We start from the raw sequence: 25680 nt of genomic DNA, 5'->3' as shown, positions 1-25680 counted from the left end.
GGGTCACACATCCACTAAAAAGGAAAGCAGCAATGCAGGATAGGGAAGAGGCCACCTAGCATTGACTGGGCAGCTCCCTGTTGAGGTGTAGTCCCCAGGGTCAAGGTTTCCTTGGGCAGTGAGGAAGTGGAAGGGAGGCCAGAGGTGGTGGCCATGAGTGTGTGGTCAGTGTCGATGTTTCTTGGGGTGGAACTGGGGGACCCAAGTCTGGGGCTGAATAAATGCCGAAAGTGTACAACCTCCAAGGAGGCGGGGGTGAAGGAGGGAAGGCCACCCTGGATTGGGAATCTGGGGTGATGTGGCCAGGCTTCCATGCACGCCCCATGGAGGTGGAGGCAAGGGCCTGCAGTCCTGTGTAGGCATATAAATATAATAAATATATATTATATATATTTTTCAGTTTTTGGTGGACACAACATCTTTATTTTTTTATTTTTGTGTGGTGCTGAGGATCCAACCCAGTGCCCTGCGCATGCCAGGCGAGTGTGTTACCGCTTGAGCCACATCCCCAGCCCCTCAAATATAGGATATTGAAGGGTCACCCTGCCAGAAGCAAGAAGGGAACAGGGTCTAATCACATCTGCTGAGCTGACTCAGCAGGCTGAGGGCCCACTGGGCAGTTCCTGAGCTGCCCACCCACATACCGACTTTCCAGGTCTCTGTATTTCCCATGTATTTATTCAGAGAAAAAAAAATGGCATTTTGTGATATTGAAGCCAGATTTAAAATTAAGTAGTCAGTGTAGTTAGGTAGTTGAGCAACTCTCCTGCAATGTTAATGAAGCCCAGGAAAAAGCCCAAGGCCAAAGTCCATCCCAAAGAAATGTTAATGAACAGCAAATTTGAAGATGCCCGGATTACTTCTTTGGCCCACCTGTGTCCTAACCCTTGGGGCCTTCCCACCTACATTCCATCACTATAAAATGGAGAGACAACCGCACTTCCAGGGATTCCATCTCTTGGGTCCCCTTCTTCCTCTGGGAGAAGTCTTTTCTGCCGTCCTTTAATGAACTTCTAATTTTCCACTCTGACCTGGCCTCGGCGTGCTTCTCTGGTGTTATTCTTCAACATTGGGGAAGCAAGGACTCGTCACCGGTCAACAGCGGTAACAATATGATTTCTGGGATTTCCTTTAGATGACAGGAAGTGGAGGGAATTGGGCTGTTGGGGAGCTGGTCTTTGGCAAATGGTATGGAGACCCTCATTATCTGGATATCTCCACTTTCATGTGTTTTTTAGGGAGGGTACTAGGGATTGAACCCAGGGGCACTTTTCTACTGAACTACATCCCCAACCCCAAACCCTGCTTTTTAAATTTTGAGACAGGGTCACAATAAATTGTCTTGTCTGGATTCAAACCTGTGATCCTCTGCCCTCAGGCTCCTGAGTTGCTGGGATGACAGGCGTGAAGTACCACACCTGATGATTTGGCTCACATTTGACGATTTCTACAGTAAAGCCATAACCCCTGAAATTTGCATTTCGTCATTTAATCTTTGGACCTAAATAATGTCTTTTACTCCTTGTGTACCAATCACCTGTTAACTTCTTTCGGATCCTGTCATCTTTTTATTTTTTATTTTATTTTTTTAGTTGTAGATGGACACAATACCTTTCTTTTTAAGTTGTCAATGGATCTTTAATTTTTAAAATATCTATTTTATTTTATTTTTACGTGGTGCTGAGGATCGAACCCAGTGCCTCACACATGCTAGGTGAGCGCTCTGCCACTGAGCCACAGCCCCAGCCCATTGTTTTATTTTTATGTGTTGTTGATGATCCAATCCAGGGTCTCACACCTGTGAGGCAAGTGCTCTACCACTGAGCTACAGCCCCTGGCATCTTTGTTCTTTAAAATGTTCATTTATGGGCTGAGGTGGTGGCTCAGTGGTAGAGCGTTCACCTGTGCGGGGTGAGGCCCTGGGTTCCAGTCTCAGCACCATGTAAGGATAAATAAATAAAAATAATAGCATATTAAATAAATTTTTTTTAAAGTTCATTTGAGGGCTGGGATTGTGCTCAGGGTAGAGCACTTGCCTAGCACATGGGAGGCCCTGGGTTCAATCCTCAGCACCACATAAAAAGTAAATGAATAAAATAAAGCTATGAAAATAAAAAGTCACCTCATTTAAAAAAATGTTCATTTATGCCAGTTTTTTTTTTAATCACCAGAATATTAGCCTGATAAATTTAGTGCAACTGTTTTCCACTACTTTGGTATTTATTCTTTGTTTTTTCTTTAAGTTGCAGATGGATACAATACCTTTATTTTGTTAATTTATGTGCAGTGATGAGAATCCAACCCAGTGCCTCCCATGTGCTAGGCAACTGCTCTAACACTGAGCCACAACAGAGTCCTTGCTGGTCTTTTTCATAGACACATCCTGATTGTGTTGTGACCTGAACTCTCTTCTGTGACTGTGGTCCCCAAAGCTCATGCCCCACTAGGACCAAGTCCATTCCACCCTCACACTTTTTAAAGCAGAGCCCTAGTTCCTGAAACTGCCTCCTAAGACTCGGGCTCCCACTAGGGAGCTCTCCATGCTCTCCTTCCCCTCATGCTGCTGTCAAGCTGGCCACCCTCTGGGGGGGGGGGGGCTGCTCTCTCCCCACCTAGGCCCCTGGCCTGGAAGTGAAGCATCAGCTTCCTTATTCTTCACTGGGATTGCAGGCTTTGTCCTTTCACTTCCCCAAGAGTTGTAGCTGGGACAGGAGTCATTGCTGCAGCAGCCACCCAGCACCAGCCTTGGTATTGGCATGCCCCAGTGGTGGCTGTGGTGAAGTTCCTGCTGTTGTGGGTATTCTTATGGATGATTCTGCATCTCCTGCCCCTAACAGCCTTGACCTCTTCTTCCTGCTAATGACCTTCTCCTCTGTCCCAACTATATGCTCCCCCACAGAAACTGTGTCCTCATTTCAACACAATTTTCCATTCTCTGCCTATCACTTCCTCTCTGCCCAGCAGGATGGGTGAACACTCCAGGCTAGGTTGTTCAGTGATTCCTAGATGGAGCCCAGCTGGGGCAGAGAGGAATGGGACCACAGATCTGAGAGTGGGCACACCAGGGTCTCTTGTCTTGCTGGTGATGGGGGTGCTGAGAACACAGTAGTGGAACCCCTCTCTTAAGCCTGGACTTTCTGCTATGGGGGCTGGGTGTGCCTGTACAGGAGAGACAGAGGGTCACAGAATCAATGCTGCAACACTGAAGCAGGAAGAGATAAGAAGCTGGGCAGTGCTGCAAGATAGCCAGGACAGCAGGAAGAGGTCCCCATAGGAAGACCCGCAGGGACTGACTAGGAGACCAAGTGCAGGCAGAGCCTGGCACATCCATCCAGCTGGGGCCCCTGACTAGCTCCTCTTTGGCAACCAAGCCTCCCAAGACCCCAGCTCCAGTGGAAGAGACTCGGGGGATCCTTATGTTGGGGAGACTAAAAAGTAGTGTCATCTGCTGACCTCTAACCTCTCCTGGTTGCACCTCGGGTCTGTGCCACCACCACAACCTCCAGATGCAGAGGGCCTAGGTGACGATGGGAAAGGGATTTTTGCAGGGAGGAGAGGCAAAAAGACCCAAGTAATTACTGCGGGGCAGCATGTGCTCTCAGTACCCAGGTCTGGGCGGACTGATGGCCAAGGCCTGGGCCCAGCTGCCTCTCCCCGCTGGGCGCCCCGGGCGCGGGGGTGGGGTGGGGGCTCAGGGATCCACCCGAGTGTGATCAAGGCCCTCCAGAATGGTACCCTCGGGAACACCTGGTCACAGGACACATGCGTTCACGCTCTGACGTGTCGTTCATCAGGAGGGGGACCAAAGGGGCAGGGAGATGGACAAAGAGTCAGGGATGTGGACAGAAAAAGAGGATGTGGGTACCGAGATGTCGGATGGAGACAGTAGGGTGAGCGCGTAGTGCCACAGCAATGGAAGGGCGAAGGACCAAGGCGAAGGTGAGATAGAGGAAGGGAAGAATGCGGTGACTGAAGAGACACAGTACCGGGACAGAACGACGGGGTGACTGGGTCAGTGGGATGGGGACAGGGAAGGGAGTCAAAAGGACAGAGAGTTGGGGGTGGAGACAGGGTCCAGGAGGACGCAAAGAGCTCCGGGTGAGAGGATCGCGCCTGGCACAACCCAGCAGCGCCCCGAGGGTCCGCCTGGTAATTAGGCCTCCTTCCAGATGGGCCCCCCAGTCCCGCAATCAAAATGCTAATTGGCCCCATGCCTCCTGCTGCGCCTCGGCCGGGAACCCCTGGGAGTGAGCCTGATAGAGCCGCACGGCCGAAGGGACCCTCACCCCGCCGCGGGCCTCGCCGGCTGCTGCTCAGCGATAAGGGGGCGGTCTCGCCCGTCCCTGCCTCCTGGGGACGCCTGCCATGCAAGATGAATGTCGGGCCAGCGCCGGGCCAGGCCTCTGGCTAGGAGCCGGCGGGAGGTCTCCACGCGTCCTGCGCAGGTTCGGTCGTTCGCGTGCACTCCAACCCCGCGTCAGGCAGCGCATGCGGGAAGCGGCGGGTCGCCTGCGCAGGGGGCGGGCGCTGAGCTCAGCACTCCCGGCGCGCTCCCGTGCGCGCCCCCGCCGCCCCGCACAAGGTCACTGCGCGCGGCGGCCAGCGCGTCTTCCCCAGGCAGCTCCCAGGAGCCGCCCCGCGACCTTGGTTTCCAACTAAAGCAGGCTGTGTGAAGCGCGTTTGGCGCAGGAAGACCCCAATGCCGGGCAGGAGCGGGAGAGGGGACAATGGCGACGCCGGGCCCTAATTGGGGACATGTGTACCCGCGTGCGGCCATTGTGAGGCCGCGAGCCCCGCGCCCCACCATTGGCCATTGGGCCTGACGTCATGTGGACTGCAAACTCCGGGCGGGCGGCCGCGGGAAGGGTTATCCGCCTGTTTGCGGGGCCGTGGGGGGGGGGGAAGGGGAAGCTGCAGCCGTGCGGAAGGGTGGAAACCGACAATAAAGCCAAATTTAAAGCAGGGGCCTGGCAGCCCCTCTCACCATGCACACCCCACTCGTTGAGACGCCGCAAAGCTCGACGTCGGCCTCACAGGAGTGAGGTGGGGGCGGGGAGGCCCCTTCAGCGGGCATGGGGTCAGCCCGGGTGACCGAGTGGCAGGAGACACTGCGGCACTGGGCGCACGCCGCGCTTCCACACTGCGCTTTCGCTGCCTCAGCATTCGCTTCATGGTCTCCCACCTCCCTTCCCCCGCACATCCCTCGCCTCAAGGCCGCAAGTGAGGCATCCTGGGCCGGCATGGGGTTCACCTGCGTTCCCCCTAAATGACCCCAAGTTCGGGATGCGTGGGTGTCGGGCGTATTCCCACTCTCCCCCGTGGCCGATAGTGTCGCGGATCGCTGGGCCGCCATTCCCCCAGCTGCGCGGGGAACTCCCCGCACGCCTAGACGAGGCATCCCCAGGACCCTTCCCAGGAGACCCTGGCGGAGCCCGACCCAGCGCAGCCATTTCCGTTGGCCTCTTCCCCTCCCCCAGCTCCTGGCTTTAAAAGCCAGAGGCTGGGCTCGGCCACCGGCAGAGGAGGCTTCGGGCTCAGGAGGCCTGCCCGCGAGCTGTCCGAGCTCCGAGCCCCGCCCCCGGAGCCCGGGCCCTCCCTCCCTCGGCCCGCCCTCCCTGCGCACCCCTCCCCCCCAGGACCCCCGCCCCCCGCCCGCCGCCGCCGCCGCCGCTCGCTCGGGCTGCAGAACAATAAAGCAAGCCTCCTAGAGACCCCCGCCGAGGACCCCCGCCCGGCGGCCGAGCCCCCCCGCGCCCCGGGCCCGCCCCTCTCCGCCCGCGCCGGCTGAGCGCACCCGGGCGCTGGCCGTGGTGCTGTCCTGGCTGGCGCTGGCCGAGGTGCTGAAGCTGCCGGCTCTCCTGCTGCCTCCGCCGCTACCGCGTTCTCCCGGCCTGGTGCCGCCGACCCCCGGGGGCATGGGGGGCCGCTGACTGAGGCTCCGCCGCGGCGGCGGGGGGGGAGGGGAAGGGGGCCGCGGGGCCGGGCCAGCCCTGCACCCATTCGCAGCCTCCGGGCCCGGGACGGAGACGCTCCCCCCCTCTCCGCCCCCCCCAGCCTCCTCCCCCGCCTGTCCAGGGGCGGCACTGCGGGCTGGGAAGCCGGGACCAGAGGAGGGAAGGAAGGAAGGAAGGAAGAGGAGAGGAGAAAGGAAGGAAGGAAGGAGAAGACGAAGAAGAGGGGGGTCCGGAGGGGCCAAGGAAACGCAGGGCAGGAAGGAGGAGGAGAGAACCGCACTCGAAGGGCAGCATCCACAGGCCAGAGTGGGGACGGTGCTGACTCCGCTGCTCCTCGGATGGTGACCGGGCCCCGCTGCAGCTGCAGCCCCCTCGAGCCCCGGCTCCACAGGCCCGCAGCGCCGGAGCCCCGCAGGAATCATGCCCAGGTCCTTCCTGGTCAAGAAGGTCAAACTTGACACGTTCTCTTCAGCAGACCTCGACAGCTCCTACGGGCGCGCCCGAAGCGACCTCGGAGTGCGACTGCACGATAAAGGTATGAGCTGGGCTGAGGCTGGGGTGAGGGGCCCAGGGCTTTGCTGGAATGGATGGGTGGCCAGAGTGTGGGTGTGGAAAGGGAGGGTCGGGGAAATACAGGAAGGAACCAGAGCGGGCAGGAGGCTGAGACTGGAGCTGGGACTGTGGAGGGGGTGGGGAAAGAGGATGGCAGAGGCAGGCCAGATCTCAGCCAAGGCTGGGCAGAGAGTGTGGACGCAGGAGAGAAGATGGGGAAGAGGTGTCAGGAACAAGAAGCATTGAAGGCACACTGACCCGCACACTGACACATGCAGAAGCAAACAGCACACAGCACATGGACACCTGCTGACATTACCAGGACCCAGCCATACCAATACATGCAGACTCACACCCAGAAACCTGGACCCGCCTCACTACCCTCTTCTCTTCCTTGGTTGCTCCTCCAAGCTCCCTGCTAGTGCTAGCTGGATAATGCTGGGAGCTCCAGGGAGTAGGCATGGGGTCCAGCGGATGGCCCACCTGTCAAGGCCAAGGTACCAGCAGAGGCAGCAGCAGTATCTTCCCTGAAGTCAGGGTCAGGGAGGAAGATATAGGAAAGGGAAGCCCAAGCTGCTGGAGGCTGGGAAGGCTCTTTGTGTAAGTGTGCCCAAGTTCAAGGACAACTGTTAGCATGCAGACAAGGGGACCTGAAGTGCCAGCAGCATGGGGTGGAAGAACAAATGTGACCTGCAGGAGCATGAGCCTGTGTGGGCCCATGTGACTGCGTGTGGCCATGTGACTATGTGCGCTTGTGTGTGACCCTGTGTGAGTGAGTGTGTGCCTGCCTGTGTGCCACTACATGGGACCATGTGACTCTGAGGCCGCTCTGTGCCATGTGACCCAAGAGTCTGTCTGGGGTGGCTGTATAGGTAACCTTACATGAATAGGTGGTGAGAGCCAGGGTCAGTGTCCCCCTTTGAGGGGACTGCAGGGCTGATGGTGGTTGGGATGCTGGGTATAATCCTGAAGGAGCCAGAGCCTGCATGATGAGGGGTGTGCGTTTGTGACTTTGAGGTTGTGAGATCCATCTTGAGTCTTGGGAACAACTGCAGTTACCTGCATGAATGATGCCATTTTCCTGCTAGTTCCTGTGAAGGTATCCCCCCCATGGATGTCCTGGCAGTCTCCTCACCACAGCTAGTTGGAGCGGTGTCAGGAAGGTCCCCTGCAAGGAGTTAGAGTGTGGGGAGAAGAGGGCAATGTAGAACAGGGTAGGACCCAAGGGTGCAGGATGAGGGAAGGAAGTGCAGGTAGAAGAAAGTAGATGCAGGGAGATAGGTTCCAGCTGCAATGGCATGGGTCAAGTCCAGTCAGAGAGTGGGAAATGAGATGGAACTACTTATAAGAGCTAGAGGAACCGGTGGAGGTAGACGTCTCTAGGACTTGTTGGGAGACCTAGGGAGCCAGAGAGAGCTAGCATCAAGGCTGGGAATGGGTTCTGGGGGCTGGAAAAAGGGCCATCAGGGACACCCGAGAGGCGGGACCGCCGGGGTCCCTGAGCTGGCAGTCCCGCTTTGTGCACGGCGGGTCTGCAGTGTGTTGCATAATCAGGAAAGCTGCTGAAGTGGGGAGAACCCGAGGGGGAGGGGAGTGGAGGGGAGAGGAGGAAGTAAGGGGAAGCGCCGCCCCTCCCCCCTGACCTTGAGGCTTGGGAGGAAGGGGGGCAGCCGCGCCCGAAGATGCGCCTCTCTCCTCCCCCAGCAAGGGCGGAGCGCTCTGGCGGCGGGGGCGGAGCCCAGCCCCGCCGTGTCTCACCCTCTCCTCTCCTCTCTTCCCCGCCCTGCTGTCTTCATCCTCTCGGCCCTGTGGTCCCCTGGCCCCTTGTCCTTTGTCCTTCTTGCTGTTCGTCTCCCTCTCGGACTCTGGTGTTTCTCCCGCCTGTGTCTGCTGTCTCCCGTAATCCGCCTGGTGTGTCTTCCCCATTGCCCGGTTCCCCTACCTCTGTTTGTCTGTCTGCCTTGGTCTGCAGGATACCTCAGCGACTATGTGGGGCCCACGTCCGTCTACGATGGCGACGCTGAGGCGACGTTGCTCAAAGGGCCGTCCCCGGAGCCCATGTACGCTGCGGCTGTGCGGGGAGAGCTGGGTCCAGCGGCCTCAGGCTCGGCGCCGCCACCCACCCCGCGCCCAGAGTTGGCCACTGCGGCCGGCGGCTATATCAACGGCGACGCCGCGGTCAGCGAGGGTTACGCAGCTGACGCCTTCTTCATCACCGATGGGCGCTCGCGCCGTAAGGCCACCAATGCCAATGCTGCTGCTGCCCCCTCCACGGCCTCAGCGGCTGCCCCCGACAGCGACGCAGGAGGCGGGGGTGGGCCCAGTGCGCGAGGCTCCGGCTCAGGGCCGGGGGGCCGGGGCGGCACGCGAGCGGGGGCGAGCTCCGAGGCTCGTGCGGGGCCGGGAGCCACTGGCGCTGGTGGTCGGCATGCGTGCGGCGAGTGCGGCAAAACATACGCCACGTCGTCGAACCTGAGCCGTCACAAGCAGACGCACCGCAGCCTGGACAGCCAGCTGGCGCGGCGTTGCCCAACGTGCGGCAAGGTGTACGTGTCCATGCCGGCCATGGCCATGCACCTGCTCACGCACGACCTGCGCCACAAGTGCGGTGTGTGCGGGAAGGCCTTCTCTCGGCCCTGGCTGCTGCAGGGCCACATGCGCTCTCACACAGGTGAGAAACCCTTTGGCTGTGCGCACTGCGGCAAGGCCTTCGCCGACCGCTCCAACCTGCGCGCACACATGCAGACGCATTCGGCCTTCAAGCACTTCCAGTGCAAGCGCTGCAAGAAAAGCTTCGCGCTCAAGTCCTATCTCAACAAGCACTACGAGTCGGCCTGCTTCAAGGGCGGCGCCAGTGGCGCCGGAGGCCCTTCAGCCCCCGCGCCACCGCAGCTCAGCCCAGTGCAAGCCTAGGGCCGCGGAGCTTCTGTCCGCCAGGTCGGCTCTCAGCAATACGAGCCCCCAGGGAAGTCTCCGCTGGCGTACTTGCTGAGGGGCTGGAGGGCGGGCCCCTCCTCACAGCAATAGGGGGAGGGAGCCGGCCCCACCCTGCCCCGCTCGCCAGGGGCCTTACCAGCCCCTTCAAGCAATAGGGTCCCGAGGGGAGACCCACCCTGAACCCCCTCCCCTCTCCTCCAGGGTGCCCCAGGCTTTCTCCCAGCAATAGGGTCGATCAGACCCAGAACCGAACCTCATCTCTTAGTTGGGTCTCTGTAGACCGAGGGTGGGGTGAGGTAGGGAGCGCCCTCCTCCCTCCTCTGCGCCCCTGGATCGAGTTGCAGAGACTCAGGTCTTCCCTATCCCTTCCCAAGCCTTCCAGGCTGGGCCTTTGGCCCAGACGTCCAGGGAGCCAGTCCCTCCCGGCAGCAGGCCGCGGGAAGAGCAGGAGAGGGGGCGGGCCGCAGAAGCATCCAGCCCTACAGGCTTCACCAAACTCCTGGGAGTCCTAGACGCATTGGGGATGGGGGAGGGAGGCTGATGGCGGCACTCCCTCGGTTCTTTCTGGGGCCTCAGTCCGAGCCGCCCTCCTACCCTCCCCGCGTATCCTCTGCCAAATCCGAATTCTTCCAGCCCAGTATCCCGGGCTCTGTCCTCCATAACGAATAATAATGACGCATATCAACTCGCATGGACTTATCCGACCTACTCAGATCCCGTTCCCGCCCTGCCCCGGGGCCCCCTCCCTCGTACCGGGCTTTCGGTGTTGGAGGACAGATTCCCGGTCTGGTCCGGCAGGCAGGCGTGCACTGCCCTCTACACACCTCTGTATTCGCTTTGCGGGTAAAGCCCCCCGGGGGAAGGGGTTGCGGACGCGTCGGGTTTCTTTCTTTCTGTATTTGTATGTTTTATTTATTAACGGATTGCACTCGGGTCAGGGAGGAGGCATCGAACCCCTATCTTTCCCGCCGACTCCCGGGACTTGGGATGTCCAGGATCACTTATTCCGCCTCTGAGCCGGGACCCTAGTTGGGCTCTGCCTCCAGGGAGCCGAGGACCCCGCCTCCCAGAGGTCGACCCCTCCTCCGAGGCCCTGGCCCCATCCCCACTCAGTTGCCAACTTTCGCCCGTCTATGCCAAAGCCTCGGCGGCGACCCTGTTCAAGGGCCCGCCCCATTGGCCGCCGCCTTTGTGACGTCACTGCATGCAGCCCCACCCCTCCTCCCAACCCTTCCCGGGGCTGCCCGCTCTCCCTCCCTCTTAGTTAGTCCGATGCCGACTATAGAGCAATAATGCGCACTGCATGCGAAGCTGCCGCAGCCTCTAGAGTTACTAAGAATCAGGTATTCCCCGCCCTACCCAACCCATAGGCCCCTAGATCAGGGATGCTGCGCGGGGACGGCCGCGCAGACTTTCTTTTCCCCCTTCCCGCCCCGCCATGGCAGAGCCCGCTGGGTCGGCAACACAGTTCCGGGGGCGGGGGCGGGGTGGTTGCACCAAGGCCTCTCAGTTATCAATCACTCACCGGCCATTTACTGGGCACCTACTATTTGCCAGGCCCGTTGCTGAGTCTGCCAGACACGGCCACCTTGGGGGAGGTGCTTGTCCGCGACAGGAGCCCAACCGACTTGCGTGTGTCAAGGATACACGCAGATGCAAAGGGCAGGGACCTGGGGCCCAGATGGCCTCACTCCTCCTCACCTCTGTTCGGTCCGTGCGGGTTACCCTGAGGCTCTGCTTTTGACTTGGGCCTTGAGTTCCCAGCTCAGGCGGGACAGAACCCAGCTTCACTAGGGTCGCCCACAGAAGCGCCCAACCTTTGATTCCCTGGCAAACGCGGCTCTGCCGTGTGCGGCCAAGGTGCAAGCTGGAGTATATGATACGATACTCATCCCCAGAACCAAGTGTGACTGCCCCACAGGGGCGGACCTGCCGGCCCAGCACAGCTGTGCTCCCATCCAAAACCCCCTACACCACCCGGGGTGGTGCCTCCTGCATAGTTTCCCAGCCCAGGCCTGCCCGCCTGTGCCGCATGCACACGCACACACAGGCGCCCTGCCCCACCCCACTCCTGTCTACCTACCTAAGGAGAATGCCCGAGGGCCTTGAGCCCGCCAGGTTCTCCTGCTTCCCCCACACCCTGCCGCCGTGGAAAGCCATGGGCCCCCTCCTGCCCCCATAACTAAGCAGCACAATAACCGACTTAGCGAATTCAGGTAGAAGGAACGTTTAGGTAGCACCTATTTTGTACTGATTCTACAAGTAGGGCCCGAGGTGCGGGGCCCTCGGGTGGGGGCTGTGGCCGCCGGCCCGCCCCGCCCCCACCCTGCCTGCGCCCCGCCGCCTTGTACATTTTCCCTGCCCTGAACAGGCTGGGATTTTTACTCGGGCCGCGCCCCTCTTCCGCCCCCGTTTGGGGCCGGGCCGGCCGGACAGACGGACGGACGGACAGACCTCCTTCCTAAGCACAATAGCACCAGCTCCCCGGAGCGCCGCACCTCCACAAGGAGAATAAATGCCACTCTTGATAGAATTTGTAGTGTTGGCTGATGTGATGTGTCCTCTCTGGGGAGCTGCTCGGGGTGTCTGGGAGCATCTTCCCCATGCTGAACGCACAGCTCAAGTAGCTGCTGGTCCAGGCCTTTCTTCTAGTGGAGAGGGCCTACTTGGCTGGCTGAGCCATAGGAACACCTTTCTGAAGGCAGAGCAGTTGGCACTTCCCTGTGGCAGGGGAATCTACACCAGGAACTGAGGGCATAGATGGGCTTTAGCCCAAGGTCAGGCTCAGCCTAGGCTGATCCAAATAGTCAGAATATGTACAGCAAGGGGTGCAGTTCTCTGCCTGAGATGTCTCTACTGTCTCTTATTTTCCTTATAGGGGCTTCTGCTGCTCCATAGGCCTGACCTGAAGGCAGCTTTATCAATAGCTCCAGGTCCCTCTAAGTTGCTATTGGAAAAAATGGAGATGGCAGAGATTCTGAAGTGTAGCTCTCCTTGTGGCCTGCTGCCCTCATGTTGACTACCAGACTCTGGGGTGTGTTCCCATACCACTGGAATGCAGAAGGGATGAAGGTGCTAGCAGGGAGAAGTGCTCCAGGGGCAGGGAGGCTTTCACAGCCACCCACAGACCTTGGGCTCTAGACAGGGAAAGCAGAGTTGAAATTGGGTACAGGATTGTGCGGGATGGAGAGCAGAAAGGCAAGGACCTAGGCAAGGCCTAGCAGTGGCACCAGTAATCAGGTAGACAGTCATGAATTGAGTGGCTCAAAGACTTTGTGCACATGTGATCAAACTAGGTTAGTCCTAGACCAAGGTCAACACAGCTGTACACATCCTGGCAAGGCCAGGGACCAGACCTGCCCAGTGGAGATACAGCTCTAGCAGGTAATAGCCTATGGCCTGATTCTTAGATGGGGCTATAGTAGGGGTGAGCATCCCCTTCTGGGGAGCTTCACCAACAATAACAATTGTAGGAAGGCATGCCTGGTACTGGGAGGGGTGAGTGGCCAGCGCCTCCTGCAGAGGGACCCTCACTGTCACTGCCCCTGGGCTGAGTAGGCATAATTGTCCTGTTTGCAGATAAGGAATCTCAGGGAGGTGATAAAGAGCTTCTCTAAGGTTGAAGGATCCAGGGTTGCCTTTGACACAGCCCTGCCCCAGTACTCCACATTCCCCTATACCTGGATCTACACCATGGCAGGGAGAAAGGCTTCTAGCTGTCCACTCCTTTCTGATGGACTGATCCTACAAGTTCAGCGTCTTGATGTGCTGCTTCTGCTTCCTTAGGATTCTGAGGGTGATGGGGGTAGGAGAATGGAAGTGACCTCCCCAAGTCCTGGATGAGCCCATGTCCCCATTCTTCCCAGCTGTCCATAGACACTGCTTTCCATCCCAGGGAATGGGTAGCACAGGCCTGTGAACACCACTGACACGTACTTCCCTCTCCACACACCTGGTTGGTTTCCTTGGTCTGCCCATGACCCTAAGGCACTGGGGTCAGCCTGAAACCATTTTTTTAAAAATTTTTTTAAAGAGAGAGAGAGAATTTTTAATATTTATTTTTTAGTTCTTGGCGGACACAACATCTTTGTTGGTATGTGGTGCTGAGGATCGAACCCTGGCCGCAAGCATGCCAGGCGAGCACGCTACCGCTTGAGCCACATCCCCAGCCCAGCCTGAAACCATTTTTAAACCTCAAAACCCTTCTGGTCCTCATACAGCTTCGTCCCCCGTATTTGTTGCTACTCTAGGCAAAGGGAGCTGCCCCATGATTTTCTTGCCAACCCTACCACACCACTGCCCCAACTGACCTCACCTACTCTGACCTTTCTCCTCTTCCCTGCTGCCCTAGGCCACACCTTGACCTGGATTTCAGTGTACTGGCACTGTCTGCCAGATAACCTATCTCTTCCTGCCTCAGACTTCCACCCAGCCCCGCCCCCCTACCCAGGTCCTGCCTCCTCCCCACCATTCTCAGCTCTACACATTTGGCAGGCCAAATCTTCCTCCCTGGTGGCTCTGACCCCTCCTCTAGTAGTCTCAGTCCCTAGGCCACTTGCCAGCTAAAGCTTTGAGCCAGGACATGGCAGAAGGCATCCACCTCCAACACCACTCTCCACTCCATAGTGGCTGATGTACTGGGCCTCTCCTGGCTTACTGGCATGCTCAGCGCTCAACCTTCTCCACCCATCAGCATAGGCACAGGCCGGCACTCTTGTTATTTTTTAGTTCCAAATTGGAGGGTGGCAGGGCCAGAGCGCACTGGAGGCCAGGATGGGAGGATTCATGGGTTCGTGGAGGCCTCCTGCTAACTACCTGAAAAGGGAGTGGGTAAGGAGTGGCAGAGCTCCCATGGCTCAGCCCCGCGATCCAGGCTCCCAAGGGTCACTTTCTTTCAGCCTCCTTTGGGGTCCATACTCACAAAGTCCCAGCCCCGCCTGGCTCAGCAGGCCACAAGGCAGTCGCTGGAAAGGGCTGGTTCTGACCCACCATGTCTGAGAGGCTTTTCGGCCATCAAGGCGGCCCTCTGCAGGCTACATGAAGACACCTGCTAGGTAAGTCCAGGTCTGCCTGACGCCTGGGCTGATTTCAAGCCAAGAAGGTCAGTGTCAGTAAGAACACCCTCAAGGGGGACCAGCCCTCCATCCACCGTCGGAGGAGGGGTGAAGCAGGGGTGAGCTCAGTGGGAAAGGTGTTCCCCGTTTGCTCCAGAAAGGCGCTTCTTGGCCCTGCCCTCCCTTGGGAAACGAGCATCTGTGCGTCCCGCTGCTAGAAGCTTTTCTGGGGAAGTCCCGGGGAAGTCCAGGATGATCACTGAGTGCCGGGTGCAGGACGCGTGTCTGCCCTAGAGGGCGCCCCGATCAGCCGTGGTGGATGATTAGTTACTTCATTTAAGGGTCGGGCGATGGGACATGCCCGTTGTGACTTGACCTGGGCATCTGCCCCTTGATGCTCAGACCTGGCCCTTGTGGGAAGTCCCCGTAAGTCCACTCTAAGCGGTCCCCGGGTGGCTATTAGAGGGCTCTCGGAGCACGACGGCATTAGCTTCCGTCGGGCGCGCATTCGGACACCGACTGGGGCAGCCGGAAGGTAGCGCACAAGGCGTCTCCTAAATGACTGCACTCCAAACTGCTCGCCAGGCTACAGGACGGCGAAACCCTTGTTTACAGAAGCGGGCCACGGGCCAGGCGAGAGGCCTGGGGAAGTGCGCGGCTGCCTTGGCTGGGCGCTGGCGCAGCCCTCTGGCCTCCCAGAAGCCGCCAACTAAGGAGAGTGGCGCTCCCAATATTCTCGGTGGGGAACTGGGACTGTGGCTCCCAGCGTGCTCCGCGCCGCGCGTCCCGGCGACCGGGGCTCCCAGCATGCCCCGCGCCGCACGTCCCGGCGACCCCGGCTCCCAGCGTGCTCCGCGCCGCGCGCCGCCGCCTAGGCCCCGCCCTTGCCGGCTGTGGACTACAAATGGCCGCGCGCGGTGGCCGCCCGCCAGTCGAAGGGCGGCCGCGGGCTACGGCGGCCGGCAGGGGGCGGCAGCGGCCGTTGCCCAGGGTGCGGAGGCGGGGTCGGGGACCTGGAGCACTGTGAGCCCGGCGGGCCACGACTGGTGCGGGCTGAGGCCATGGGCGACCGAGGCGGCACGGTCAGCTCCCGGCGCCGGAGGACCAGTTCGCGGCCCTCCGGCCAAGGTGGCGGCGGGCCGGTGGGAGCGGAAGAGGAGGTGCGGGACGGGGCTCCGGGCCCCGACGTGGGCGCTGGGGGTGACGCGCCGGCCCCGGCCGCCGCCTCGGACAAGGACGGAGACTCTAACATGGGCAGTGGACACTGGGAGCTGAGGTAACGGAGCGCTTGACCCCTCTCCTATGACCCCAGGCCCCGGGACTCTCCTGGTCAGAGTGGCCAGAGCAGTGAGTCCGGAGACTTGTCCCTCTTGGGCACCACGGGTGCACTGAGACTTTCGGGGGAGGGTCACCTGCCAAGGTCACCCAGGTCAGGGCCAGGAGCTGGCCTTCCTGGCCAGACAGAGGGGAGCGGAGGAGCAGCCCCTTTTCCAAAACATTTGGGCTTGTGCACAGTCAATTGGGTCCAAAGGCCCTTTAGGAGGGGCCAGCTGGCGGCCTGGTCCCCTCCTGGGTTGGTCCACTTTCTTCTCTAGAAGGGTGCATGGGATGGGGGGCCTTGTGGTGAAGGGGTCTCTTTTGAGCGCTGTGAGGGATACGTGCCAGTAGGGAAGGCTCCCCAAAGAGGATTGGTCTGCCAGGGAGGGTCTGGCTGGACTCGGCCTGTCTGAAGACAAGGGAATGGATGTTCCCAGGCAGGAGTGAGTGCAGGAGACCTTCTTACTGTTGCAGACCTTCCTGAGAGTGGTGGCCTGGCCCATCATCCCTCACCCAGTGGTTAGGGACCTGTTTACGGTACCAGAATGAGTGCTGCTATGGAGAGTTGGGTCTTGTGTGAGGACTTTCATCCCCTGGTTGTAGTACAGGAGAGGGGTTTTGATGTGGACACACCTACCCGTGGGGCCCTGCTTAGTTGAAAGATGGACAGGAAGGGGTGGAGGACTTGGCCTGCCTGGGCCTGGGTCTTCCCCAAATCTCCCTTTCTTGTCATGATCCTGAGATTCTCAGGGACTCTGGCATAGGGGGCAGCTAAGGGGCTAGGAGGAAGGGCTGATTGGCAAGGATTTGCTTTCTCAATAAACAAGAACTGAGGCTTTCTTTACCTAGCACTCTAGGGAGAGGGCTGAGGGAGGGCAGCTGGGGTACAGGCCCTGTCACTCTCCTTGGTGGTGCTCACAGTTCACCTGGGAGATAAGATAACCTCAATGTGAGGCAGACATGGCACACTGTGAACAAAGGTCGGATAAGGAGGCCATGAAGATACCATGGGGGAGGAGGCTGGCCCTCTTAAGAGGGGCACTGGCTTCTTGGGGCCTGGGAATGTACTGAGGGAGGCTGGTGCAGTACCTCCTGCCTGAATAGGAGTTGAGGGCCCTATTCAGGCTCTATTCTCTGTTAAATGCCCCAAGTTGCCCTCCAGAAGGCTGGGTGATGGCTTATATGATTTCCAGAGGGGTTGGGAATTGGAGTTATTTTGTGTGAGATTGATAGGGAGGTCCCTACTGGGCCAAGCTACAACCTAGGGTTAGGCAGGGGAGAGCAGTCACATATCTTCTTTGCACTGGCCAGTGAGCCTTTTCTGTGTCCCTGCTGTGTGAACCTAGTGGGAGAGGAGGAGGGTCTCCCTGGGAAGAGGAATGGTAGATGGCAGCAATGGGGCCATCCAGGGCTGGAAAATGAGCTAGCTAATTATCCATTTGTGGGTCTTCAGGACAAGTAGGCTCTGTATGCTTCTCTCTCAACCCTGGGGAGGCAGCAGGGCTTGAGGATTGCTGGTTGGGGTGCTAGACTCCATTCTCCCTGCTGTCAGGCCAGTCCTTGCTCTGGCTATGTTCCCTGAACTTGGCCTGTAGCTCACCCCTTTGTCACCTTTTTCTCACCAGTTTTGTTTCCTACTTTTGGCCTAGCCCAGCCTTCCTCTCCCCCTTCCTTCTGACACCTTGAGCTCTGGCCTCTTCCCCTCCCCAACACTTCCTGCTCACCTGAGACTGGGCAGGCAAGCTAGGCTCTGGGTGTGAGCTCATTTCTTCTGCCCTGTGGCAAGGTGAGGCTGTGAGGCAGGAAGGGGAGGTACTCCTTGCTCTGCCTCCTGTTTACCCTTCCAGGCTCTGCAGACTCCCACCAGTCCTTGGTTCACAGGCACCCTAGGCATGATCTTGTGGTTTTGAGGTTCTCCTAGGGTGTTTGTCCCTGGGTGTCCTACCTACCTCTCCAGCAGAGTGTGAGAGGCATGGGGAGCCTGTCCCAACCATCTGGTACTCCAGAGGTTGTTGTAGAGGAAGTGCTGAAGAGGTGGCAGCTGGGAGGGGAGCCGGCAATCTGCTCCCCTCCTTGCTCTGCTTGGCCCTGGAGCTTGACTTTGTGGTCCAAGAGGTCCACACTTGAAAGCTGTCTTTGGGCATGTTATAGACCTTGGCAAGTTCATCATGGGGATGCACAATGCCCATGTGATATTGAGTGTGGGGCAAGAAGGAGAGGGCACCCCTTCCTGCTCTGCCTGCAGTGGGCTTGGGGCTGCAGGAGGGAGAGAGGGCTGATACAGGTCCTCTTGGTCCCAGGGAGTGGGCGTAGGACAGTTGGAAGGTGCATGGCATGGACAGGCTCTCTAGCAGGTGAGAGGAGGAAAAAAGTATCTTGGGCATGGCTGGACAGCACTCTCCTGCTTTGTAGCCTGCCCTCTAGCCCATTTACTGCTGACTACACTGGCAAGCCTGGGCCTTTGTGGGCATTGGAGTAGGGGGGCTTCCTCCCCTGGGTCAGGGGCCTGCAGCAGGGGATGGGGTCCCACCTGCAGCAGCTGGTGGACCTGAGGTATGGGTGTGTGCCATTGAGGAAGGCCTTGAAGCCCAACAAGAGGGATCTGAAGAAGCCCTTGTGTGGCTTTCTGGCATTGGTCTTGGAATGCAAGACCCTTTCCCTGCTACTGTCTTCATCTTGGTAATGGTCACAGATAAAGCAGCATACTCTTGGTGGCCCAAAGGGGGCAGAGGTCACACTGTTGTGAAACAGCCATGGTGGTGTGAAGACAGCTTGACATTTGGTAGGTCGTAGTATAAGGAGGCTCGCCAGGCTTTGGGATAATTCTGGTGAAAGTGAATGGGCTCTAGCTTGCCAGAGAGGGGGGCAGTTGAGAGGTCCTCTCCAGTGGACAGGCCCAGAGAGGCTGTCCTTCTTGCCTCATGGTATTGGGGCTCTGGGGAGGGCAGACATTTGAGTGAAGCCAGTTGGGGAGTGCCCAGGGGGAAACAATCAGTTGGAAAAGCAGATACAGACTTTGGGTGAAGAGGGGCTCAGGTAGAGACCACAGCTTCACTGTGTGGCTTAAGGTGGACCTAGTGGGTAGATACAGGAAGCCCAGGACTGAGTTTGGGAGAGAGTGTTGGATAATGGCAGGGGCTGAAGTTGGAGTGGAGCTGCCTTGTATTCCTGCCTGAGACAGGCAGTAGGAGAGGTGTTACCACCCTCCCCGTGTCCAGAGGCTGCCAGGGGCTAGTGTGAATGGTACCAGGTGCTGAGCAGACACCTGGGGGTGCAAAGGTTGAGCCTGTTGGCACTGCCCCTTAGCCTCCTTGGTCCCTCTCCTTCTAGGTGGGGCTGTCTGATCACTGCCTTTGATCAGAACCAGACTTGCTTCTGGGGACTGAAGCAAGCCAACTCTGAGAGGGCATCCGTGTCATAGTGCTGGTCACGGGCTCCTCTACTTTCTCCCCCTGCTTACATGCCCTGAGAGGGAGATTGTATTGGGGGAGGGAAGGGGAGGCTCTGGCTTCTGCTCTTACAAAACTAAAGCCTTACTCAATGCCACATGGGGCTTCCTGGAGGCATAGCAGCTGGAGGGCAAGGCAGGGTCATAGTTGGTAGGAGTGAGCCAGGGTACTGGGGTGTGGGCTCTGGCCTTGCTCGTGTTTGTTGTTGCCAGGAGCTGGGTCTGGACCTTATCTCAGCCATATCACCTGGCCCCTTTGCCAGGGCTAGGTACTCCTCTTCACAGGCAGGGTCTTTTGGGAGTGTCTCCTACCCTAGCACTTGGTGGAAATGTTCCTGGTTTGAGGCCTGCTTCTGCCAGAAGCTTCTCTGCCATCAGGTCCTGGCCCCCTAGTGATCTCCTCTTGGCATTCCCAGCCTAGGCAGGAACATTGCATTTACCATAAGCACATGAGGTCTGACTCACTGCCCCCAGAAAGGTGCACGTTAGGCTGGGAGGCTGGGCTGGCCATAGGACTGGGTCACTGCCCACTCAGGCTTGGGAGTTTAAATGTGGGGAGGAGGCTCATCTGGGCTCTGGTGTCTGCAGACCCCTTAGTTTATTGGGTGGGTAGAATGGGTGGACTGAGCAGGGTGGACTCCACCCCCACCTTTTTTTTTCCAGCAGTGCTGGGTGGGCCCACAGATCCCCAAGTTGCATTCTTCTGGTGGCCTGAGAGCCTGATTTCAGTCAGGGCCCTCTGGGGAGCAAAGCCAGGCTCCTGACCCAGGGTGTTCAAGCCCCATATAAACTTGGTCAGCTCCTTCCTGTCTTTTATGAACCTTCTCTAACTAGAGGAAAAAGCCTCTGCATGGTCCTGAGAGTTTTGCCTACTATAGGCCATATGGCTGCTGGTATAACCTTTTCTAGGTCCTCCCCCTGAAGAATGGGTACGTGGGCAGAAGAGACAGTTGGCGGGGGATGGGTCACAACAGTGAGCCCATCTCTGCCCTCTGGCATCTGCTCACCAAGGGGCCTATTCCCTACCTTGTCAGGTGCCATCGCCTGCAGGATTCTTTGTTCAGCTCTGACAGTGGCTTCAGCAACTACAGAGGCATCCTGAATTGGTGTGTGGTAATGCTGGTGAGTAGGATGGGGTGTGGAAGCAGGCCCACCTGTGGCCAGGTGTGGCAGAGCTTTCCAGGTGGGCCTTTTTCTGAGCACAGGCTGTGCCTCCGGCATGTGGGAGCTAGTGCTAATGTGGGCTGGGGTGCCTGGGGCATGTTGCAGCTGCCCTGGATAGTGGGGGAAGCAAGGGTGTTCCCTGCAGTGGCCACACAGAGGTCCTGTTGGGTCCTAGGTTAGCCTGTGGAGGCCATGTGGTTAGTGGGGAGGCTGAGCAGTGCACTCTGGGCAGAAGGACTCTTCACTGAGAAAAGTGCCTCAGGAGTACAATCCCCCTGGCTGTACTGGGGTGACATGGGAGGGCAGAGAGAAGAAGGGCAGTGTTGAGTGGCGCCAGGGCTGAGAGGCCTTTGGGGACTGAGCGTGGGGTGCTCTATGGGTACAAAGCTTTCCTGGAAAGGTGGCGGTCTTGCCAGTCCTATGCCAGTGGTGTCAAGGGGATGGCGTCTTCTCCTGGCCCCTCTTCCTTAGCCTTGGGTCCTGGTGAATGAGAGTCCTTTGCCGTATCCAAGGTCTGCTGTCTCTAGGACTTCATTCCATTACTTTGTGGGGTCAGGCCAACAGCCCCACCCCAGAGGCTCAAAAGGGCAGGCAGCCTGTAGGGCAGGTCAGGGGCAAGCTTCCATAACTCAGGGCTGATGTGGCTTGAGGCCTTCTGTTCTCATTCAGATGTGAACACCTCTAGTTTGGGTACAGCTCTTATGGTTGCCCATGTGGAAGGGCTTTGTGTATACTATACCCTGCGGTGTCCTGAGCTTCCAGCACCGTTTGCCTGGAGAGGGCCTTGGTCTCAGTCAGCTATAGGAGGTCACAAACTCTAGGGTGGGTGAGTAGCTGGTACTGATCCTCAGGAGATGAAATGTCCCACTTCTGTCCCAGGCTGGGTCTATAAGAGTTATCTCAGCCAGCCTGGGTAGTACTGTCCATTCTCTTGCAACACACTGGGCCTGCCTGGCTCTTGGGCACAATCCTACAGTCTTTCCCCTGCTCTGGGTCCTCCACCACCTCCTCCCTAAAGAAGGTCGTGCATCTTGGGCTCCAGCTGCCTGCTGTGTCCTCTCAGGAGAGGTCACGCAATGCAGTTGATGATGTGGGGTCACGTGTGTTGGGGCAGCAGGCTGGCTGCAGTTGGGGGAGGCTCCTGTGTCCCTGAGCTTGTCATCTCTGTAAAGCCTTCCCTGACTACCCAGGCAAGGACCCCACCAGTGTTCCCTTGCCAATGTTGCTGTTCCATTTACACTGTGCAGGGCCTGTTCTCTGGGCAGATGGCCAGGTTGATGGCATCAGGGCCCACCTCCTGGGGTGCAGGTGGTTCTTGTCAGACAGATGAGCAGGGAGGACAAGCACCTAGTCCCAAGCCAGAGCTGGGAGCCTGTTTCAGTGGGGGCTCAGCCCTTGGAGACACCACTAGGGCTGAAGTATTTCAGGAAGAGCTGAGGCAGGGGAAGGGCTAAGTACCTCTACCCTGCTCCTCAATGCCTGCACTTGCCCCACAGCCATTTGCCCTGCAGGAACCAGCCTTGCTTGTGGGGTGTTGGGCAAGGATGGGCAGCTCTTCCTCTTCAGCCTGGGCAGCTAGTAGGTAGTGGTCCTTGGAGATTAGTTTTGGGCAGGTTCCCTGGGCAAGCAAGTGTGGGCTTTGAGACCATCATAATAGTGACAGGCTGTGGGGTAAGCTGAGGCTTCCTCACCAGCTCAGCTAAGCTGGCAGTATGAGGGCTACTGAACATTGGGTCTGAGTCCATCACTCCAGGTACTAACCAAGATGTGGGCATCTTCTAGATAGTGTTAGTGGGGTTGCTACTTCTCTTTGCCCCCACACTGATATGTGGTAAGGTAGATGGTGAGTTTCAGAGCTTGGCATGGAGAACAGATGGAGCTGGGTCTATAAGGATGAGGCTGTTGCCTGCCTAGGGCCTCTGGCTCCAGAGGTGCTGTGGGGAGTTGGAAGGTACTGGTTGGGTGGGGTGCCCTGGTGCCAGTACCACCATGCTGATCTATTGATTATCTGCAGATCCTGAGCAATGCACGATTATTTTTAGAGAACCTCATCAAGTGAGTATTTTTTCTCTAGGCCCCATATAACCTGCCACCAGGCCAAGGCCCCACCCCCATTCAGACCTCCTTGCTCTACCCCCAGGTATGGCATCTTGGTGGACCCTATCCAGGTGGTGTCTCTGTTCTTGAAGGACCCCTACAGCTGGCCTGCCCCATGTCTTGTTATTGGTGAGCTGGGTTCTGAGGAGGGCCATGGGTAGGGACCAGGCTGACCTGTCCTGAACCTTCTCTGTGGTATTTCTGTCCTCAGTGGCCAATGTGTTTGCTGTGGCTGCATTCCAAGTTGAGAAGCGCCTGGCTGTGGTAAGCAGTCCCTTGTGACCTGCCCCCAGGTCAGCTCTCATCGACTGCACTTACAGGGTGAGGGCCCTGAATGACTGTTCTGCTCTTCACAGGGCGCCCTGACGGAACAGGCAGGGTTGCTGCTGCATGTTGCCAACCTGGCCACCATCCTTTGCTTCCCAGCAGCAGTGGCCTTACTGGTTGAGTCCATCACTCCAGGTGTGCCCCCACCCATCTGTCCCAGCCCACACTGGGCTCAGCCTGTATGGCATGGATCCCCCATGGTGCATGGGGGCCATGGCTGAGCCTGCCTCTCCCATAGTGGGCTCTGTGCTGGCTCTGGCAGCATACACCATCCTCTTCCTCAAGCTCTTCTCCTATCGGGACGTCAACCTGTGGTGCCGTCAGCGTAGAGCCAGGGCTAAGACTGGTGAGGCTGGTGAATGAGAACTTGTCTGGGGCTGGGCCTGGGTGGCATGGGTCCACCCTGGTGTCCCATCTGTTTTGCTTGCAGTCTCTGCAGGGAAGAAGGCCAGTGGGGCCTCTGCCCAGCGCACGGTGAGCTACCCGGACAATCTGACCTACCGTGGTGAGGACCTGTGGGGCCAGGTCCCAGGGGTGGGGGTCAGGGGCAGGGTAAAGTCTGTACTGGTTCCAGCTCCTCTCTTCCCTTCCAGATCTCTACTATTTTATTTTTGCTCCTACCCTGTGTTATGAACTCAACTTCCCTCGCTCCCCCCGAATTCGAAAACGCTTTCTGTTGCGGAGGCTCCTTGAGATGGTGAGGTTTAGGGCTGAGGGAGCCACTGGGGGTGGGAGGGATTTGTGGCTGGTGGTGCTAGGTTCTCAGCTGGCTGCTCTTTGGCTCTTCCCCCCAGCTGTTCTTTACCCAGCTCCAGGTGGGGCTAATCCAGCAGGTAAGTGGGTGAGAAGGTGGGTGGCAGGGGCCAGATGCAGCCGGGTACTGATCTGGTGCCCTCCTTTGCAGTGGATGGTCCCCACCATCCAGAATTCCATGAAGCCCTTCAAGGTGAGCAGCTGGGCTCTCCTGTGGCTGGGGTAGGTTGGGTGGGGGCCACAGCCGCTGAGGCAGCCTGTCTCTTCAGGATATGGACTACTCTCGAATCATTGAGCGCCTCCTAAAGCTCGCCGTGAGTATTAGCAGTGGGCAAGGGGGGGGGGAGCACAAGTGGCAGGTGGGCATCTGGAACCTGGAGCCCCCTCCCTTACAGGTCCCAAATCACCTCATCTGGCTCATCTTCTTCTACTGGCTCTTCCACTCCTGCCTGAATGCTGTGGCGGAACTCATGCAGTTTGGAGACCGGGAGTTCTACCGGGATTGGTGGTGGGTGGCCTTGAGGGTGGACCTGGGGATTGGGGTGGGCTGCAGCATGCCTTGCTCACCCCATTGTCTCTCAACCCTAGGAACTCTGAGTCTGTCACCTACTTCTGGCAGAACTGGAACATCCCCGTGCACAAGTGGTGCAGCAGGTGGGTGGGTGCTGTGTGTGCATGTGTAGGATGTGGGTGTGCACCTGGGTCTCTCCCTGTACTAGGGCATCATCCTGTAGCCTCCTTCCCTTGCAGGCACTTCTACAAGCCCATGCTACGCCGGGGTAGCAGTAGGTGGGTGGCCAGGACAGGGGTGTTCCTGGCCTCAGCCTTCTTCCACGAGGTCAGTGCTGTGAGGGCATCCTGCCTCACCTCTGGGCAGGGGTGTAGCCACTGAGACCTTGATGCCCTGCTCTCCCCTCACCCTAGTACCTCGTAAGCATCCCGCTGCGAATGTTCCGCCTCTGGGCGTTCACAGCCATGATGGCTCAGGTGAGCAACACCCCAAATGCCTCACCCACCCGAACCCTGTGCCAAGCCCCATTCCCTGTGGTTACTGCCTGCTGACCTTGGTCCTATGTGTCCTCAGATCCCATTGGCCTGGATTGTGGGCCGCTTCTTCCAAGGCAACTATGGAAACGCAGCTGTGTGGCTGACACTCATCATTGGGCAACCAGTGGCGGTGCTCATGTATGTCCATGACTACTACGTGCTCAACTATGAGGCTCCCACAGCAGGGGCCTGAACTGCCTAGGCTTGACTGCCCACATCCAGGACAGCCAGCCCTCCCTGCCTGTCCAAGCCTGGAGGGAACATGGCTGCTGAGCCTTTCTCCTGCCCCAGGAGGCCTCTCTGCCCCTATGGGGCTCCCTCCTGCTCCCCTTAGGGATGGCAACAATTAGAGTCTAGCCCAGCTGGCAGGAGCCAGTGCCTTCTTTGGGAGTCTGTGCTGACTTGGGGAAGAGGGTGCCAATAAAGTGCTGTCTAGAGTGACTCCTCTCAGCCTCCTGGGGGCTAGTGGGAGGGATGGTCCAGCACCAATTCTGTGGGGGCAGGTACTCCAGGGGTTCAAGGCCCTTTTCTGGTCCTCAGGCAACCAGATGAGGCTCTGGTGCTCTGTGGGGGAGTGTCTGGGTCCTGATGTCCCACTCCATTCCAGCTGGCAGTCTCCTCGTGTGCCTACAACCTCCTGGGGTGTTTGGGCAAGGCCACTTAGCTGTATCAGGATAGGAGACAGCAACCCAGTTTCAGCTTAAGGTAGTGAGGTTCAGGGGTAACCGGGCAGATCCACTACTTAGGAAAACAGCTGAGGTCACACTTCCTGACCCAGCCCTACCAAGCTGATCTTATGTGGTGCTAGGGCTCAGTGCTCCATAGACCCCAGTGGACAACTAGCTTGCTTGGTTAATCAGAGATCATGCCCAGCCACAGCCTGGGAAGGTGCTCAGAACTTTCTGGGAATGGGGCTTAGTCTGGGATAGGTCAGAGACCAGCGAGTAAATGGTCTGCAAGTCCCTTCTGACTTGGGTCTGGTGCCAGGTCTGCCATCTTGTTAAGATACCCAGAAATGGGGTCTCCTCTG

General features: G+C 58.4%; 2 protein-coding genes across 6 annotated transcripts; both read left to right on the top strand.

Moving 5' to 3' along the window:
- Nucleotides 1-6374: 6374 nt before the first annotated feature.
- Nucleotides 6375-9419, top strand: SCRT1 (scratch family transcriptional repressor 1; the record flags this gene model as incomplete). The annotated part of the gene is made up of 2 exons (XM_081266417.1): nt 6375-6489; nt 8479-9419. 2 exons carry the CDS (start codon nt 6375-6377, stop codon nt 9417-9419), a joined length of 1056 nt encoding a protein of 351 aa, XP_081122543.1.
- Nucleotides 9420-15395: 5976 nt separating this feature from the next.
- DGAT1 (diacylglycerol O-acyltransferase 1) lies at nt 15396-25091 on the top strand. Of its 5 annotated transcripts, none has more exons than XM_081266780.1 (17): nt 15398-15773; nt 20297-20384; nt 22441-22481; nt 22567-22652; nt 22735-22787; nt 22880-22985; nt 23089-23196; nt 23281-23355; nt 23444-23547; nt 23645-23683; nt 23755-23796; nt 23873-23917; nt 23999-24111; nt 24192-24257; nt 24354-24441; nt 24528-24590; nt 24688-25091. In XM_081266780.1, the coding sequence occupies exons 1-17, from the start codon at nt 15559-15561 to the stop codon at nt 24841-24843; spliced, it is 1488 nt and encodes a 495-aa protein (XP_081122906.1). In that variant the 5' UTR covers nt 15398-15558; the 3' UTR covers nt 24844-25091. The 5 variants fall into 5 exon arrangements, 3 of the variants coding, with proteins under 3 accessions (XP_081122907.1, XP_081122906.1, XP_081122908.1); XR_014018856.1 differs by having other exon boundaries at nt 15399-15773; nt 24338-24441; nt 24688-24763; XR_014018855.1 differs by lacking the exon at nt 24354-24441 and having other exon boundaries at nt 15399-15773; nt 24688-24773.
- The last annotated feature ends 589 nt before the right edge of the window (nt 25092-25680 follow it).

The sequence above is a fragment of the Spermophilus citellus genome (assembly GCF_964194105.1).
Source record: "Spermophilus citellus genome assembly, chromosome: 14".
Classification (NCBI taxonomy): domain Eukaryota; kingdom Metazoa; phylum Chordata; class Mammalia; order Rodentia; family Sciuridae; genus Spermophilus; species Spermophilus citellus.
This window is presented reverse-complemented; position numbering and strand designations above follow the sequence as displayed.

Bases quoted from the DNA above. Each gene is read 5' to 3' on its own strand.
- DGAT1 (XM_081266782.1), top strand. From the start codon at position 15,559: ATGGGCGACCGAGGCGGCACGGTCAGCTCCCGGCGCCGGAGGACCAGT. The intron at 22,653-22,734 runs GTGAGCTGGGTT...TTCTGTCCTCAG, and splicing joins TGCCCCATGTCTTGTTATTG to TGGCCAATGTGTTTGCTGTG. The intron at 24,258-24,337 runs GTGGGTGGGTGC...ATCATCCTGTAG, and splicing joins GTGCACAAGTGGTGCAGCAG to CCTCCTTCCCTTGCAGGCAC.